Source organism: Odocoileus virginianus, chromosome 1 (assembly GCF_023699985.2).
Source record: "Odocoileus virginianus isolate 20LAN1187 ecotype Illinois chromosome 1, Ovbor_1.2, whole genome shotgun sequence".
Taxonomy (NCBI): domain Eukaryota; kingdom Metazoa; phylum Chordata; class Mammalia; order Artiodactyla; family Cervidae; genus Odocoileus; species Odocoileus virginianus.
The window spans coordinates 74,099,434-74,119,585 of NC_069674.1; the positions used below are offsets into that span (position 1 = coordinate 74,099,434).

Genomic DNA, 20,152 nt, shown 5'->3' on the forward strand with positions numbered 1-20,152 from the left:
ACTCTTTTATTTCTTCTAGGTCTTTATTAAACATTTCTTGCATCTTCTAAATCTTTGTCTCCAGGCTGTTTATCTGTAACTCCATTTTGTTTTCAAGATTTTGGATCATTTTTAATATCATTATTCTAAATTCTTTTTCAGGTAGATTCCCTATCTCCTCCTCTTTCGTTTGACTTGGTGGGCATTTTTCATGTTCCTTTACCTGTTGGGTATTTCTCTGCCTTTTCATCTTGTTTAGATTGCTGTGTCTGGAGTGGGCTTTCTGTATTCTGGTGGTCTGTGGTTCCTTTTTATTGTGGAGGTTTCACCTAGTGGGTGGGGTTGGACAATTGGCTTGTCAAGGTTTCCTGGTTAGGGAAGCTTGTGTTGGTGTTCTGGTGCGTGGAACTGGATTTCTTCTCTCTGGAGTGCAATGGAGTGCCCAGTAATGAGTTTTGAGATGGGTCTATGTGTTAGGTGTGACTTTGGACAGCCTGTATGTTGACACTCAGGGCTATGTTCCTGCATTGCTGGAGAATTTGCGTGGTATGTCTTGCCCTGAAACTTACTGGCTCTTGGGTGGTGGTTGGTTTCAGTGTAGGTATGGAGGCTTTTGGATGGTCTCTTATTACTTAATATTCCATGTAGTCAGGAGTTTTCTGGTGTTCTCAGGTTTTGAGCTTAAGTCTCCTGCCTCTGGATTTCAGTTTTATTCTTCCAGTAGTTTCAAGACTTCTGCAACTAAACAGCACTGATAATAAAACTTCTAGGTTAATGGTGAAAAGATTCTTCACTGTGAGGGACACCCAGAGAGGTTCACAGAGTTACATGAAGAAGAGGAGTGGGAGGAGGGAGATAGAGATGAGCAGGAGGAGAAGGGGGACTCAAGAGGAGAGAGACAGATCTATGCAGTTCTCTGTTCCCACAGTGTTCTCTGTAGCCCAGATACCCACAAAGATTCACAGAATTGGATTGGGAAGAGAAGGGGAAAGGAGGAAATAGAGGTGTTCTGAGGTAGAAAATGGAGAGTCAAAAGTGGGAGAGAGTAATCAACACACTCCTGAATAAAAATGGGAACTGAATATTGGATTCTTAAATGTACAAAATTTATATCACATACTGAAAAACAAAGATTAAAAATCTGGAGTAGAGGTTAGACTCTTAAAAATACAATATTAAAAACAAAAACAAAAAATTTTAGAAATATATATGAAGTTTGGTTTAAAAATAGGGCTTTTTTTTTTTTTTGCAAGGTTATAGTGAAATGAAAATGAAAATTAAGGAGTAGTAGAGGAGTAATAGAGGACTTTAAAAGAAAATAAGAGAAAAAGAAAAAAAAAAGGTAAAAATATATAGGAATTTCTCTGGAGCTGTGGCGGTCAGTGTGGGTTTGGTTCAGTTTCAGATAGCTCCTTGTTCCAGCTTACACTTCTCAATATCTATAGGCCCCTTCCGGTGTAGTCGGTGTTATCTACAGGGACTTTAATCTGTTGCACCGGTCACATCTGAAGAGGTTCCCTTTGTTTATTTGGCTTCTGTTTGGCGGTCTCTTCAGTCCCTAATTTCCGCCCTGACACAGGCGGGCGCAGGTGGTCTCTTGTTCAGGTTCGCTAGTTCAGTCGCTCTGCGGGGAAGGAGGGGCGCTGCAGGCAGATATCACTGTGTGTGGGTAGCACTCACAGTGTTCCGGCCACACTGGGTTTGCCCCGCTCACAGGTCTGTGCTTTCCCCGTCTACACTGCTCAGGCTCCCGGCTGCTCTATATGGAACGGGCCCTCCGTTGCATGCAGTTCCAGTTTTCGGGTACTCCACAAAAGCGCGGACTCGGTTGCACCTGCGTTTTGTGCCTTTCCCAGCCCGAGCAGCTCAGGCAGCCAGGAGCTTGACGGGCACACTCTCCTCGGGTGCGGCGCGCCTTCTCCCCTCCGTGGCCCCGGCCTCTTTCCGCCCGTGCAGGTTGGGTGCATGCGCCTTGTGTTTAGCGGCGACCCTCCCGGCGGATGTCAACCATCCAGAATCTCAGGAAGTCTTTGGTTAGAAACTGGAGGCCTGTTTGCAGTTTGGTAGGGGATGCCATCTTTGGGGCCGAGTTTGCCCCTTTCCCCTCCCCCTGCCTCCTGCCTCCAGTGGGGCTGGGCCGGTCCGTAGCTGGCTAGCTCTCCTCTGGACTTGCCCAGACCTTTTGTTCTGCCAACGGCTGGCAGTGTGTTCGGACCAGTTAATTTTCTCTCTTTTGCTACCCCACAGTTTAAGTTGGTAACTCACAAAAGCTCCCTCCGATTGCCCTCAGGGCACTCAGGCCGGGTCCTTACCCTAAGCAATGCCGCCCGCTCCTCTCCGTTCCGCCCCCACTTGCTGGTGGCGGATGCGGGCGTCTGGGGTACTTTTCTGCTAGGAGTTGCTTTTAGGCACGTAATCTGTGCGTTTTATTTATTTTTCCTCCTAGTTAGGTTGCCCTCCGAGATTCGAAAACTTCCCCCAGACCCGCCAGTGCGAGGGTTTCCTGGTGTTTGGAAACTTCCTCCATTAAGACTCCCTTCCCGGGACGGGTCTCCGTCCCTAGCTCTGTTGTCACTCGTTTTATCTTTTATATTTTGTCCTACCTCCTTTCGAAGACAATGGGCTGCTTTTCTGGGCGCCTGATGTCCTCAACTAGCGATCAGAAGTTGTTTTGTGAAGTTTGCTCTGCGTTCAATTGTTCTTTCGATGAATTTGTAGGGGAGACAGTGGTCTCCCCGTCCTATTCCTCCACCATCTTGGCTCCTCCCCCATTTAATTATATTCTCACTGGAGGCAAAGCAGAGGGTTCTTCAGTCAGTGTGATCCTACTGCTCCTTACTACAGCCCTTTTTGTGGATCATATAGTTATCAGTTTAGTCGCTCAGTCATGTCCGACCCTTTGTGACCCCATGGACTGCGGCACGCCAAACCTCCCTGTCCATCACCAATTCCTGGAGTTTACTCAAACTCATGTCCATTGAGTTGGTGAAGGCATCCAACCAGCATCATGGTCTTTTCAAATGAGTCAGTTCTTTGCATCAGGTGGCCAAAGTATTGGAGTTTCAGATACAACATCAGTCCTTCCAATGAATATTCAGGACTGATTTCCTTTAGGATTGACTGGTTGGATCTCCTTGCACTCCAGGGGACTCTCAAGAGCCTTTTCCAACACCACCACAGTTCAAAAGCATCAATTCTTTGGCACTCAGCTTTCTTTATAGTCCAACTCTCACATCCATACATGACCACTGGAAAAACCATAGCCTTGACTAGATGGACCTTTGTTGGCAAAGTAATGTCTCTGCTTTTTAATATGCTGTCTAGGTTGGTCATAACTTTTCTTCCCAGGACTAAGAGTCTTTTAATTCCATGGCTGCAGTCACCATCTGCAGTGATTTTGGAGCCCCCAAAATAAAGTCAGCCACTGTTTCCACTGTTTCCCCATCTGTTTGCCATGAAGTGATGAGCCCGAATGCCATAATCTTAATTTTCTGAATGTTGAATTTTAAGTCAACTTTTTCACTCTCCTGTTTCACTTTCATCAAGAGGCTCTTTAGTTCTTTGCTTTCTCCCATAAGGGTGGTGTCATTTGCACATCTGAGGCTATTGCTATTTCTCCCGGAAATCTTGATTCCAGCTTGTACTTCTTCCAGCCCAGCATTTCTCATGATGTACTCTGCATATAAGTTAAATAAGCAGGGTGACAATATATAGCCTTGACTTAATCCTTTTCCTGTTTGGAACCAGTCTGTTGTTCCATGTCTAGTTCTAACTGTTGCTTCCTGACCTGCATACAGATTTCTCAAGATGCAGGGTAGCCTTTCCCTTTTCCAGGGGATCTTCCCAACTCAGGGATCGAATGCCAAGCTTCCCACATTGCAGGTGGCTTCTTTACCAGCTAAGCCACAAGGAAAGCCCACAGAGTTATAAATTCAAAATAATTTCACAGAATTGACTTAACTTTAGTTTAATTTTTGAAAGTCTTAGTATCCTAAGTCACCTTACTCAAATATTTTTAGTGCTTTATTGGGGATAGAATTATTTATAGTTATGATTACAAGATTGAAAATATCTAATCAAGGCAATTCAGTTTTGCCTTTATCTTTAAGGTCATTGTCATTTTCTTTAGTGAAGTAAGGGCTTCCCTGGTGGCTCAGCAGTAAAGAAGCTGCCTGCAAATCCAGGAGATGTGGGTTTGATCCCTGGGTTGCGAAGATCCCCTGGAGAGGAAGTGGCAACCCATTCTAGTATTCTCGCCTGGGAAATCCCATGGACAGAGGAGCCTGGCAGATTACAGTCCATGGGGTCGCAAGAGTCAGACATGACTTACAGACTAAACAGCAGCATTGTAAAGTAGCCCTTTTGTGTTAATGTCAGAGGACCCAAGTGATAAAGTAAAAGTGTTAGTCACTCGGTTGTGTCTCTTGTGATCCCGTGGACTATAGCCCACCAGGCTCCTCTGTCCATGGGATTCTCCAGACAAGAATACTGGAGTGGGTAGCCATTCCCTTCTCCAGGGGATCTTCCTGACCCAGAGGTTGAACCACATCTCCTGCATCACAGGCAGATTCTTTAGTGTCTTAGCCACTAGGGAAAGTCCCAGAGAACCCAAATCACTCCTCAAATATTACATACCTACAGAGATTTTAGAGCCAGCGAGAACATACTTGTTAGCTCTTTTTTTTTTTTTTTTTTTTTGGCCAGGTATACATTTTTTTAAAGTTAGTAATAATCAGAGATCTAAGATTCTTTTAGCAAAGAGTATTATAGAATTCTTGATTCACCTGATTCAGATTCTCTGATGCACCTTCAATTCTTAATTCCTATTCTATACTGTTTGCTATAGAAGACATGTAGCCTGCAAACTCCTCACTTGATTTATCTCCTACCTCTCTCTGCTCCTGTCTTCTCCTCTTTTTATCTGTATGTTGGCATTTCACCAAATTCCCTCTGCAGTCTTATAATCTTCCAGCATTCTCTTCTTTCATAGGCATATTTATTCTCAGCATGATAAATTCTGTTGTCAACTCTAATTTCTCTGTGGAGACTCAGGCTTGCATTTCCAACTGCTTACTGAGCATATCTGTGTTTTTTAGCACCTGAGACTCAAATTGAACTCACGCTATCTTTTTTTTTTTTCAAATCACCTTTATCTCCCTTTGAATTGTATCATCAGCCTCCCATTCTCCAGTGTTGAGCCAGGTTATATCATCTGTAATAAACCTTTATTCAAGACAATTCTATTATGTTAGAAACTAATGTCATCTTCCACCACTCCTTCCCTCAGTCATTCTTTGCCAAAACTTAAAATCAGGTTTAATACTGTACTTACCAGTTCATTCATGTATCTTGTAGTTCTGGGGATTAAGTAATGTAACTAGTTACCTGGAATATATACAGCAGATTGAGGAACGCACACAGGGCAAGCTATTTTCTCAAAACATATTTTTAATTTAGAGGTTGCGTTAGCTTCTGTGAGTCAACAGGACATTGTTTATTCCTTTATATTTCAGTGTACCAACCTTATTATGATTTAATAAACTAAAATTTAATTTGTAGAGTATATGGCTGTCTGCTATTGACTTGAGATAAAATGTAAACTTATTTTGACAACCTAGAGAAAATTTCCTAGAAACAGTCAACCAAGTTTGAATCATTAAGAAATAGAAAATCTGAATAGACTTATTAGTAGAGAGTTCAATCAGTAGTCAAAAACCTCCCAGTAAACAAAAGTTCATAACCAGATGACCTTACTGGTGAATTCTACCAAACAGTCTGAGAAGCACTGCTAATAATTCTTCTCTAACTCTTCCAAAATTGGACGCATTCTATCCTCTTCCATCACTCATTTTACCAGGCCAGCATTTCCTGTTACCTAAACCAGGCAAATAATTCACAAGAAAATTCACTTCAGTCGCTCAGTCATGTCCGACTCTTGCAACCCCATGGACCACAGTACGCCAGGCCTCCCTATCCATCACCAACTCCTGTAGTCTGCTCAGACTCACCTCCATTGAGTCAGTGATGCCATCCAACCATCTCATCCTCTGTCGTCCCCTTCTCCTCCTGCCTTTAATCTCTCCCAGCATCAGGGTCTTTTCCAATGAGTCAGCTCTTCACATCAGGTGGACAAAGCATTGGACTTTCAGCTTCAACATGAGTCCTTCCAATGAACACTCAGGACTGATTTCCTTTAGGATGGACTGGTTGGATCTCCTTGCAGTCCAAGGGACTCTCAAGAGTCTTCTCCAACACCACAGTTGAAAAGCATCAATTCTTTGGCACTCAGCCTCTTTACAGTCCAACTCTCACACCCATACATGACTGCTAGAAAAACCATAGCCTTGATTAGATGGACCTTTGTTGGCAAAATAATGTCTCTGCTTTTTAATATGCTGTCTAGGTTGGTCATAATTTTCCTTCCAAGGAGTAAGAATCTTTTAATTCCATGGCTGCAGTCACCATCTGCAGTGATTTTGCAGCCCCAAAAAATAAAGTCTGACACTGTTTCCACTGTTTCTCCTAGCTATTTTCGATGAAGTGATGGGACCAGATGCCATAATCTTAGTTTTCTGAATGTTGAACTTTAAGCCAACTTTTTCACCTTCCTCTTTCACTTTCATCAAGAGGCTCTTTAGTTCTTCTTCACTTTCTACCATAAGGGTGGTGTCATCTGCATATCTGAGGTTACTGATATTTCTCCCAGCAATCATGATTCCAGCTTGTGCTTCTTCCAGCCCAGCATTTCTCATGATGTACTCTGCATATATGTTAAATAAGCAACGTGACAATATACAGCCTTGACATACTTCTTTTCCTGTTTGGAACCAATCTGTTGTTCCATGTCCAGTTCTAACTGTTGCTTCCTGACCTGCATACAGATTTCTCATGAGGTAGGTCAGGTGGTCTGGTATTCCCATCTCTTCCAGAATTTTCCACAGTTTATTGTGATCCACACAGTCAAAGGCTTTTTCATAGTCAATAAAGCAGAAGTAGATGGTTTTCTGGAACTCTTGCTTTTTCAATTACAGGCCAAATATCTCTGATAAACATAAATGTAAAAATCTTCTACAAAATATTAGCAAACTGAATTGGGCAGTACATTAACAAGATCCTACACCATTACTGCTTAGGATTTATTCCTGGAATGCAATGATAGTTCAATACCTGCAAATTAGTTAATGTGACACCACCTAAGAAATAATCAACAGATGCAACGACAACAACCAAAAAAGCATCTTTAAATTCAACATCCAATTAGGGGATAAAAACTCAACAAAAAGGTGCAGGGGGAATGTACCTCAGTGCAATAAAGGCGATGTGACAATTCTATAGCTAATACCATACTCAACTGTGAAAAGCTGAAAGCTTTTTTTTTAAGATAGGGAGTAAGACAAGGTTTCCCACCGTCACCACTTTTGTTCAACATAGTATTACAAGTCCTAGAGAAGGAAATGGCAACCCACTCTAGTACTCTTGTCTGGAAAGTCCAATGGACGGAGGAGCCTGATAGGCTACAGTCCATAGCATCACAAAGAGTTGGACACAACTGAGCGACTTCACACACACACACACACACACACACACACCACTCAGTTAGCAAAAAAAAATAAAGGCATCCAAATCAGAAACCAAGAAGAATTGTAAGTATTCACAGAAGACATGGTATTAAATATAGAAAATCTTTAAGGACTCACAAGAAAACTGTTAAGAATCATAGTCAATGAATTTAGTGAAACTGCAGGGTACAAATCAGTACATAAAAATCTTAGTAGTAGTGAACTATAAGAAAAATTAAAAGTCAGACTTATAGTTGCATTAAAAATGAAATTTCTAGGAATAAATTTAACCAAGGAGGTTAAAGACGTGTACGCTGAAAACTAAAACACAGATGAAAGAAATTGAAGAAGTTACAAATAAATGGGAAGACATTCCACGCCCGATTAGAAGAATACTGTTAGAACAGTCCATGCTATAAGACTCAATGTAATCCATATCAAAATTCTAATTGCAGTTTTCACAGAAAGAATAAATAATCCTAACAATTTTAAGTCATAAAATATTCCAAAAACTAAAGCAGTCTTTAAAAGAAACAACAAAGGTGGAAGCACTGTGCTCCCTAGAGTAATAAAAACAAGTGTGGTGTTGGCATTAAAAACAGATCTGAGGAACAGAATAGAGAGCCCAGAAATAAACCATGCATACATGATCAAGTAATTTATGACAGAACTCAAGAATATACAATGCGGAAAGAGCAGTCTCTTCAATAAATGTTAGCATGTGGCTGTTCAGTTTTCCTAAGAATGAAACTGGACTGCTTTCTCTACCATACACAAAGATAAACCCAAATAGATTAAAGATTTGAGCATAAGAAATGATCGAAATCCTAGAAGGAAACATAGGCAGTAAGCTGGGCATCCGTCTTGCCTAATTTTTAGGTTTGACACCAAAAGCAAAAATAGACAAGTGGGACTACATCAAACTAAAAGGCTTCTGCATGGCAAAGAAAATCATCAACAAAGTAAAACTGCAGCCAAAGGAATGGGAGAAAATATTTGCAAACCATTTATCTGTTTAGGGGTTAACATTCAAAATGTCCTTTATTGAGCCCATCTTTGCATGAAATATTCCCTTGGTATCTCTAATTTTCTTGAAGAGATCTCTAGTCTTTCCATTCTGTTGTTTTCCTCGATTTCTTTGCACTGATCACTGAGGAGGGCTTTCTTATCTCTCCTGGCTATTCTTTGGAACTGCATTCAGATGGGTATATCTTCCATTTCTCCTTTGCTTTTCACTTCTCTTCTTTTCACAGTTATTTGTAAGGCCTCAGATAGCCATTTTGCTTTATTGCATTTCTTTTTCCTGGGAGTAATCTTGATCACTGACTCCTGTACAATGTCACAAACTTCCATCCATACTTCATCAGGCACTCTATCAGATCTAGTCCCTTAAATCTATTTCTCATTTTCACTGTATAATTGTATGGGATTTGATTTAGGTCACACCTGAATGGTCTAGTGGTTTTCTCCACTTTCTTCAATTTAAGTCTGAATTTGGCAATAAGGAGTTCATGATCTGAGCCACAGTCAGCTCCTGGTCTTGTTTTTGCTGACTGTATAGAGCTTCTCCATCTTTGGCTTTAAAGAATATAATCAATCTGATTTCGGTGTTGACCATCTGGTGATGTTCATGGTAAAGTCTTCTCTTGGGTTGTTGGAAGAGGGTGTTTGCTATGACCAGTGCGTTCTTTTGGCAAAAGTCTATTAGCCTTTGCCCTGCTTCATTCTGTACTTGAAGGCCAAATCTGCCTGTTACTCCAGGTATTTCTTGACTTCCTACTTTTGCATTCCAGTCCCCTATAATGAAAAGGACACCTTTTTTTTGGTGTGTTAGTTCTAAAAGGTCTTATAGATCTTCATAGAACTGTTCAGCTCCTTCAGCATTACTGGTTGGGGCACAGACTTGAATTAACATGATATTGAATGCTTTGCCTTGGAAACGAACAGAGGTCATTCTGCCATTTTTGAGATTCCATCCAAGTACTGCATTTTATGGAGTTTTTTGTTGACTATGATGACTACTCCATTTCTTCTAAGGGATTCTTGCCCACAGTATTAGATATAATGGTCATCTGAGTTAAATTCACCCATTCCAGTCCATGTTAGTTTGCTAATTCCTAAAATGTTGACGATACTCTTGCCATATCCTGTTTGACCACTTCCAATTTGCCTTGATTCATGGACCTAACATTCCAGGTTCCTATGCACTCTTTACAGCATTGGACCTTACTTTCATCACCAGCCAAATCCACAACTGGGTGTTGTTTTTGCTTTGGCTCTGTTGTCTTCATTTTTTCTTCATTCTAACTGGAGTTATTTCTCCACTGATCTCCAGTAGCATATTGGGCACCTACCAACCTGGGGAGTTCATCTTTCAGTGTCATGTCTTTTTGTCTTCATACTGTTCATGGGGTTCTCAAGGCAAGAATACTGAAGTGAGTCGCCATTCCCTTCTCCAGGGGACCACATTTTGTCAGAGCTCTCCACCGTAACCCCTCCGTCTTGGGTAGCCCTACACGGCATGGCTTGTATGTTCATTGAGTTAGACTAGGCTGTGGCTCATGTGATTAGATTGGTTAATTTACTGTGATTATGGTTTTCACTCTGTCTGTCCTCTGATGGAGAAGGATCAGAGGCTTATGGAAGCTTCCTGATGGGAGAGACTGACTGAGGGGGAAACTGGGTCTTGTTCTGATGGGCGGGGCCATGCTCAGTAAACCTTTAATCCAATTTTCTGTTGATACATGGTGCTATGTTCCCTTCCTGCTGTTCACCTGGGGCCAAACTATGTTGGAGGTAATGAAGATAATGGTCAGTTCAGTTCAGTTGCTCAGTCGTGTCTGACTCTTTTTGACCCCATGAATCGCAGCATACCAGGCCTCCCTGTCCATCACCAGCTCCCGGAGTTTACTCAAACTCATGTCCATAGAGTTGGTGATGCGATCCAGCCATCTCAACCTCTGTCGTCCCCTTCTCCTCCTGACCCCAACCCCTCCCAGCATCAGGGTCTTTTCCAATGAGTCAGCTCTTTGTATGAGGTGGCCAAAGTATTGGAGTTTCAGCTTCAACATCAGTCCTTCCAATGAACACCCAGGGCTGATCTCCTTTAGGATGGACTGGTTGGATCTCCTTGCAGTCCAAGGGACTCTCAAGAGACTTCTCCAACACCACAGTTCAAAAGCATCAATTCTTTGGCACTCGCTTTCTTCACAGTCCAACTCTCACATCCATGCATGACCACTGGAAAAACCATAGCCTTGACTATAGACGAACCTTTGTTGGCAAAGTAATGTCTCTGCTTTTCAATATGCTATCTAGATTGGTCATAATTTTCCTTCCAAGGAGCAAGTGTCTTTTAATTTCATGGTTGCAGTCATCATCTGCATTGATTTTTGAGCCCAAGAAAATAAAGTTGGTCACTGTTTCCCCATCTATTTCCCATGAAGTGATGGGACCAGATACCATGATCTTAGTTTTCTGAATATTGAGCTTTAAGCCAACTTTTTCACTCTCCTCTTTCACTTTCGTCAAGAGGCTTTTTAGTTTCTCTTCACTTTCTGCCATAGAGTGGTGTCATCTGCATATCTGAGGTTATTGGTATTTCTCCTGGCAATCTTGATTCCAGCTTGTGCTTCTTCCAGCCCAGTGTTTCTCATGATGTACTCTGCATAGAAGTTAAATAAGCAGGGTGACAATATACAGCCTTGACTTAGTCCTTTTCCTATTTGGAACCAGTCTGTTGTTCCATGTCCAGTTCTAACTGTTGCTTCTTGACCTGCATATAGGTTTCTCATGAGGCAGGTCAGGTGGTCTGGTATTCCCATCTCTTCCAGAGTTTTCCACAGTTTATTGTGATCCACACAGTCAAAGGCTTAGGCATAGTCAATAAAGCAGAAATGGATGCTTTTCTGGAACTCTCTTGCTTTTTTGATGATCCAGCAGATGTTGGCAATTTGATCTCTGGTTCCTCTGCCTTTTCTACAACCAGCTTGGACATGTGGAAGTTCACAGTTCACACTCTTGAAGCCTGGCTTAGAGAATTTTGAGCATTACTTTACTAGCATGTGAGATGAGTGAAACTGGGCGGTAGTTTGAGTATTCTTTGGGATTGCCTTTCTTTGGGATTGGAATGAAAACTGACCTTTCCCAGTCCTGTGGCCACTGCTGAGTTTTCCAAATTTTCTGGCATATTGAGTGCAGCACTTTCACAGCATCATCGTCAGGATTTGAAATAGCTCACCTGGAATTCCATTACTTCCAGTAGCTTTGTTCGTAGTGATGCTTTCTAAGGCCCACTTGACTTCACATTCCAGGATGTCTGGCTCTAGGTGAGTGATCACACCATCATGATTATCTGGGTCCTGAAGATCTTTTTTGTACAATTCTTCTGTGCATTCTTGCCACCTCTACTTAATATATTCTGCTTCTGTTAGGTCCATACCATTTCTGTCCTTTAGCGAACCCATCTTTGCATGAAATGTTCCCTTGGTATCTCTCATTTTCTTGAAGAGATCTCTAGTCTTTCCCATTGTGTTGTTTTCCTCTATTTCTTTGCACTGATCTCTGAGGAAGGCTTTCTTATCTCTCCTTGCTGTTCTTTGGAACTCTGCATTCAAATGGGAATATCTTTCCTTTTCTCTTTTGCTTTTCACTTCTCTTCTTTCACAGCTGTTTGTAAGATAATGGTGACCTCCTTCAAAACATCCCATGCATTCACTGCTACACTCACTGCCCCTAACCCTGCAGCAGGCCACCACCGTCCTACACCTCCACTGGAGACTCCTGGACACTGCCCGGCAAGTCTGGGTCAGTCTCTTGTGGGGTCACTGCACCTTTCTCTTGAGTCCTGGTGCACAAGTTTCTGTGCCCTCCAAGTGTCTATTTCCCAGTCCTGTGTAAGTTCTGGCAGCTCTGTGGTGGGGTTAATGGCAGTCTCCTCCAAGAGGGCTTATGCCATACCCAAGTCTGCTGCTCCCTAAGCCCCTGTTCATGTGGCAGTCCACTGCTGACCCGTCCCTCCTCAGGAGACATTCAAACACAGTTCTGTCTCAGTCTCTGTGGGATTCCCGGGTCCCTGGGTCCTGGTGCACACAAGGTTTGTTTGAGCCCTCTTAGTATCTCTGGTGGGAATGGGGTTTGATTCTAAATGCAAATTCGCCCCTCCTACGATCTCGCTGGGTCTTCTCCTTTGCCCTTGAATGTGGGGTATCTCCTCACGGCTGCCCCAGCAAAGCGCAGCCACCACTCCTGACCTTAGATGTGGGGTATCTCCTCTCGGCCTCTCGCCACTCCAGCACTGTGCTGCCATTTCTATAGCACATCGTGTGTGTTTCTATAAAGGACAGAAATGGTATGGACCTAACAGAAGCAGAAGATATTAAGAAAGGGTGGCAAAAATACAGAGAAGAACTGTACAAAAAAGATCTTCACGACCCAGATAATCACAATGGTGTGATCACTCATCTAGAGCCAGACATCCTGGAATGTGTAGTCAAGTGGGCCTTAGGAAGCATCACTACGACCAAAGCTAGTGTGGGTGATGGAATTCTAGTTAAGCTATTTCAAATCCTCAAAGATGATGCTATGAAAGTGCTGCACTCAACATGCCAGCAAATTTGGAAAATTCTGCAGTGGTGACTGGACTGGAAAAGGTCAGTTTTCATTCCAATCCCAAAGAAAGGCAATGCCAAAGATGCTCAAACTACCGCCCAGTTCCCTCATCTCACACGCTACCATAGTAATGCTCAAAATTTGAAGCCAGGCTTCGACAATATGTGAACTGTGAACTTCCCGATGTTCGAGCTGGTTTTAGAAAAGGCAGAGGAACCAGAGATCAAATTGCCAACATCTGCTGGATCATTGAAAAAGCAAAAGAGTTCCAGAAAAACATCTATTTCTGGTTTATTGACTATGCCAAACCTTTGACATTGTCGATCACAGTAAACTGTGGAAAATTCTTAAAGAGATGGGAATACCAGATCACCTGACCTGCCTCTTGAGAAAACCTATATGCAGGTCAGGAAGCAACAGTTAGAACTGGACATGGAACAACAGACTGGTTCCAAATAGGAAAAGGACTAAGTCAAGGCTGCATATTGTCACCCTGCTTATTTAACTTCTATGCAGAGTACATCATGAGAAATGCTGGGCTGGATGAATCACAAGCTAGAATCAAGATTGTCAGGAGAAATATCAATAACCTCAGATATGCAGATGACACCACCCTTATGGCAGAAAGTGGAGAAGAACTAAAGATCCTCTTGATGAGTAAGACAAGAATAAAAAAGTTGGCTTAAAGCTCAACATTCAGAAAACAAAGATCGTGGCATCCAGTTCCTTCAGTTCATGGCAAATAAGTGGGGAAAAGTGGCAGACTTTATTTTTTTGGGCTCCAAAATCACTGCAGCCATGAAATTAAAAGACGTTTGCTCCTTGGAAGGAAAGTTATCACCCACCTAGACAGCATATTAAAAAGCAGACACATTACTTTGCCAACAAATGTCCTTCTAGTCAAGGCTATGGTTTTTCCAGTGGTCATGTATGGATGTGAGAGTTGGACTGTGAAGAAAGCTGAGCACCGAAAAATTGATGCTTTTGAACTATGGTGTTGGAGAAGACTCTTGAGAGCCCCTTGGACTGCAAGGAGATCCAACCAGTCCATCGTAAAGGAGATCAGCCCTGGGTGTTCATTGGAAGGACTGATGTTGAAGCTGAAACTCCAGTCCTTTGGCCACCTGATGCGAAGCACTAACTCGTTGGGAAAGATTGGGGGCAGGAGGAGAAGGGGATGACAGAGGATGAGATGGTTGGATGGCATCACCAGCTCAGTGGACATGAATTTGGGTAACCTCCGGGAGTTGGTGATGGACAAGGATGCCTGGCATGCTACAGTCCATGGGGTTGCAAAGAGTTGGACATGACTGAGTGACTGAACTGATTCAAAATGTGTAGTTATCCCTCAGTATCCATAGGATACCACTACACTAGTTTGGTATACAGTAGTGGTATCCCATGGATACCACTATACTAGTTTGGGATACCAAAACAATAGTTTGAGAACCTGCCATAGGTAACAGAAACCCGTGGATGCTTCCACCTTTGTTGTTCCTTTTCAAGACTGGTTTAGCTTTTGTAGTCTTTTATGATTCAAAATTGTTAGGATTATTTATTCTTTCTGTGAATAAAGTCTCTTGCATAAAATGGCATGGTGTAGCTTGTCCTCCATTTGCTGGTTACAAATCCACAGGGCCAACTGTATAAAGAACTACAACTCAGAAAAAACACACAATTTGACTTTTAAAATGGGCAGAGGATCTGAATAGACATTTTTCTAAAAACATACCAGTGGCCAGCATGTCCATGAAAAGGTGCTCAACATCACTGATCATCAGGGAAATCAAATCAGAACCACAGTTTGCTCTTACCACACACCTGTTAGAATGGCTATTACCTTAAAGAAAAGAAATGCCAAATGTTGGTAACGATGGGGAGAAAGAGGAACCCTTGTAACGTGTTGCTGAGATTGTAAATTGGTGCTGCCACCATGGAAAACAACATGAATTTCCCAAAAAACTAGAAGTAGATCTGCCATATAATTCAGCAGTCCCACTTCTAGGTATGTGAAAAAAATGACAACACTTTTTGGAAATGATATATGTACCCTTCTGTTCACTGCAGTATTACTTATGGTAGCCAAGTTATGAAAACAACCAATGAAGTTCAGGGGAAGGGAAGCACTATGGTAATGCAGTGGCACTTTAAATATAAATTTCCTCCAGATATGGAGTGAGCCTCAGATGTGGACAGAGTTTCAGAATAGCTTTCCCAAGCAGGCTGGGTAACAAAGGACCTTGAAGGCCAGGCACATAATTTTGTTATTACTGCACGTTTTTTTCAAGTGAACATTTTATTGAAGTTTAACGTAAGTATACAAACAGTACATAAATAAGCTATACACACTTAGCACAAATATGAAACTTACTGAATGTTAAAAAGTGAAAATACTGACACATGTGACACTCAGGTCAAGAAATAGAACATTTCCAGGTCCCCAGAAACCCTGTCATCCCCCTTTCCAGTCTTAAGTGATCGACAGAGTGATCATTATCATGACTTCCATCTTCATTGATTAATTTTGAGTCTTTTCAAGCTTCTTTGTTTTCTCAATGTCAGTTGTTCATAGTATACTGTTTTGTGTCTGCCTTTATTTGTTCAATGGTATGTTTTTGAAACTCATCTGTAGTATTGTGTGTAGCAGTATTTTTATTCTCATTTCTCTGTGGCAGCTCATTGTATGAGTATGTTGGAATTTATCAGCCAGTCTATAACGGCTGGTTTTTGGGTTGCTTCCTAAAGTAGAAGTTCTGCTATTAAGTCTTTATATGTCTTCTGGTGAATATATTCACCAGACTTTATATATACATATAAAGGTGCATTCTGTCAGAGACACACCTAAAACCTGAACTTTTGGGTCACAGAGTACATGTGTGATTATTTTTAGATGCCAAGTATCAAAATATTGTACTCAGGAGTCTTCAGTCATCTGATGAAAGCAGCAGTCATTCTGTCATTCACTTTTTTGTAACTTCATAGCCATATACCACATTGTAGACCATTGTACAGTTTTTGAATAAAAAACTGAGAGATAAATGCTAGTTTATGTATTGAATATATATAGGAAGTTGAATAAAAATGGCTTCCTTTGTGGCTCAGACAGTAAAGAATCCACCTGCAATGTGGGAGACCTGGGTTCGATCACTGGGATGGGAAAATCTCCTGGAAAAGGAAATGGCAACCCACTCCAGTATTTTTGCCTGGAGAATTCTATGGACAGAGAGGAGCCTGGCAGGCTACAGTCCTTGGAGTCGCAAGGAGTTGGACAAGACTGAGTGACTAACACAACACTTTGAATAAAAATATACCAGTCAGTATTCAGCCAGCATTTCTTGATCAGCCACTATAGGCTAGAAGTGTTATAGCAAGCCACATCAGTTATTTATATAAGTTGTTTCCATGTTAGGATGTAGAGTGTAAGGGGTAAGAGCAAAAAGAGGCCCTGACACTTGGAGATTGAGGCAGGAACAAAGATCATGGGGAACATGGAATACCATGCTTTTGGTTTTTGTTTTTTTTTAAGTGCAACTTCCAGTTGTTAAAGGGTGATTAACATTGGGTATTTTTCGCTTAAAGTTTATCTTGTTCTCAAAGGCAAAGACAATTATGATGGAATCTACATATTTTATACATATGAAACCTATTTCTGTATTTTAAGGTCCATGTTGCTTAGCGGTATACTCCTTTTAACTTCACCTTATTTTCTTTCCATTTCCCTTCTCAGGCTCAAACACATATGAAGAGGCAGCTGCATATATCCAGTGTCAGTTTGAAGACCTCAATAAGAGAAAGGACACAAAGGAAATATACACCCACTTCACATGTGCCACGGATACCAAGAATGTGCAGTTTGTCTTTGATGCCGTAACAGATGTCATCATAAAAAATAATCTAAAAGATTGTGGTCTCTTCTGAGTTTTGGCAGTAAATGGTAAAATGCATTCTCAAACCAAATGAGTACTTACATGTGGATCTCTCTAGACTAGAGTCTTGCAGCAACACAGAATGTAGTATATAGCAAGTGCATCTGGGACCTGACCAAAGCTGTTCTATTTTGTTTTTTTAACTAAAAGTAATGGAAGGACCTTTCTTAAACGTGAGAGGTGGTCCTGCATTGTGAAACTAAGGGCAGTGTTAAAGCTGGGCTCTAGTGTACTGATGACTTCTACATATGTGTAAATATGCAAATGTATGTATACATGTATTTATGACTTTAGTTTTCCACGTTACTTTTAGGTATTTAGTAAGCGGCAACTTATAATTTTAGTGTGATGGCTTTGGAAATAACAGAAATATTAAGTACTTTGTACTGAATGACAGACTATAGTCATGTTTGCCAGTTCTAAACAGCTTTATTTATGTTCCTGTCCTGTAAATTTTTAAGTACGATGATTAATATTAGGACACATTGCAGCTCTTGTCTTGATTATATGTATACTTGTAATCATAAGTGTTATTTGTACAAACATTGCACAGACTATTTTAATAACATGATTTGTTCTTTAAATTTATTTGTTTTATTGAACTGTTCTTGAAGAAGATGACTATACCTGCCTTTGGATCAGTTAAACATTGTATGCGTTTCAGTTTTTCTTTAAGGGTGCATGCTAATCTGATTCTACATTAGATTTGGTTTAAAAACTGTAAAATTGCAGGTTTCTGAGGCTATACATTTAGACTTATAAACACTTAATTTTTATTCAGTTTGTTTGTTTTCACTTTGAATTTTAATATTTGGATGGTATTCATGCATTGCCTTAAAGGTGATGCCAAATTAATTTTTATACACTTCAAATAACTACATTTTTATTTATAACTAAGTTTAGGTGGGTGAGAGAGCATTTAGTTGGTAAAAAATGAGTCAGCATAATGAATTTTGAGACATTCATTTGTGTATTTCCTTTGGGAAATCCCTTGTACGTACCATACATGACAGCTCCTTGTTCGGAAGGTAACAGGAAAGACCTCGGAAGATTCTGCTGCTGATAAAATGCAAGCTTTAAAATCACATATGTAAGTAACTAGTTTCAAATTTAATTATCACACTATATTACAATTACTTTTTTCCCTGAGATTATTCAAGTTTCCTCCACTTGCTTGAGTTTGTATTATTTCTTTAAACTGTGCTGTTATCTCTGAGAATGAAATGGGCAATTACACTTAGAAAAATGAGTAATCGTATTTAATTAAGTCAGCAATTGTATGTATTCTCAAGTAAGTATTACATTTTCTCTAGATATTAAACTTTTGATAGTCCCTTTTGTTTTAATTATTCACAGTATCTATGACCTTGTTTTCAGCGAAGTGAACAGCATTCCATACCCTACTTCTCTTTTTTTACTCATCTTGAAAAAGTTATTTAGTGTTTCAGTAAGCTTTGTGGGTAAGTAGTTTCTAAATTTAGTTGTGTGTTATCATTTTGTTGAGGTCTGTTTGTTGCAGTGTGTGTGTTTGTGTGTGTGTATGTAATCAGAAACTACATTTACATCTGTTTCATTTGGGGGATTTTTCTTTTTTGTAATGTAAAGAAATTCAAAGTTATCAAAATTCTTTAAATAAATGTGTTAGTTTAGATTCTTTATGTGCCTTTCATGAAAGATATGTTTTCATTAATTTTATGGATGGAAGACGTGTTGTATTCATCTTATGAAGCTATGTATGAAATTCAACTGTCCTGTGAATCGATTTGAATCATGAGAAATAACAGTTTAAAAAGCCACAAAAGAAGCACATATTGGTGACCACCATTAATGAATTCCTGACTTTATTCTGTGTAATTGTGTTACTAATAAAATCTAATAAATTCGAATTTTTAAAATTTTACAAACCTGTTGGCTAAATACATGTTTTTGTATTAGCATTTATCAGTCTGTAGTTCATTTCTTCTTTGCCTTTGTGTTTGCAATTTCATCTATTCCTGAAACTTGAGTTTTCCCTGCCCTAAATTTTCTCATGAGATGTGGTGCCACATTTGGAATTTTCTGCTCCAACTCAGTACACCCAAACCAAATTCATCATCATTTTCCCTGTCAACCAGTTCTCACCCTCTTTCTTGGCCACTGAACCACCATTCACATAATCCTCAGTGGGGAATTTGTCAGCCATTGGGAACTCTTCTTAGCCCTCATCTCCATTTCTGAGAAGCCACTATTTGAGTACAAGTCTCCTTCCCAGTGCCTTGCATGTGGTTTTTGTTTTATTTCTCTTTCCCATTCCCACTGCCGTCTACTGAATTCAGGTCTTTGTTTAACTTCCAATTAAAATGGCTTATTAATTAAATTCCCCACTTCCAGTTTCTCTTTTCTTCATGCAGGTTACTTATCCTAATCTAGAACTGTGCCTGTGTTACTTTCTGTGCATTAGCTCCGACTTGTCAGTAAAATGAAATCTACTTAGCCTTCCATTCATGCTCTTCATCATATGAGCCCACTTCACCACGTCCCCTCCCCCTGCCACCTTCCACACATTCTGGCAGTGCTTGTGCATAGCCCAGGCTTTCCTTCAAGCATTGTACTACATCCTACCTGCAAATGCTTAAAACAATGCCTGGGACACAGGACATGTTCTTGTCTGTCTGTTAATGTTATTTTTATTTATTAGCACTTTTTTTGGTGGTCTCTTTTTCAGACCAACTGGCATCTTGTCTTCCATCTGCCCTACTTGAAACTGCATGGTTCTCATAGGGCTGCCAATCGCAGTTCTCACCTCCCTGACCAGAGGCTCAGGTCTGATCAGCCTTCATCCCCGTCACTGGGAAGCAGCTCAACTGAGCCAGTCATAGTGCTAGTTCTCATTTCTCAATTTCCTAAAGCTCTTCTTTCTTCTAAAGTCCCTTTCCTTTCATTTATTTCAGTATCCTTTTAAAAAACAACACTCTGTGTCATTCATTCAGGTTCAGACTTTTACCCCCCCAAAAAATGCTTAGTAAAATATATATGTTCTTACTAAATGGCAGCAGTAACTATGCCATAGATCAAAAGTCTCAGAGAGGTTAATTAACA

General features: G+C 40.7%; 1 protein-coding gene across 9 annotated transcripts in view; it reads left to right on the forward strand.

The window, feature by feature from the left end:
• GNAI1 (G protein subunit alpha i1) overlaps nt 1–18,978 on the forward strand; it is a 109,097-nt gene extending 90,119 nt beyond the window's left edge. For all 9 annotated transcript variants that reach the window (XM_020882906.2, XM_020882907.2, XM_070469847.1 and 6 more), the window contains one exon: nt 16,876–18,978. In XM_020882906.2, coding sequence (XP_020738565.1) covers nt 16,876–17,066 — 191 coding nt within the window. In that variant the 3' untranslated portion in view covers nt 17,067–18,978. The remainder of the gene's footprint in view (nt 1–16,875) is intronic.
• Nucleotides 18,979–20,152: the final 1,174 nt, after the last annotated feature.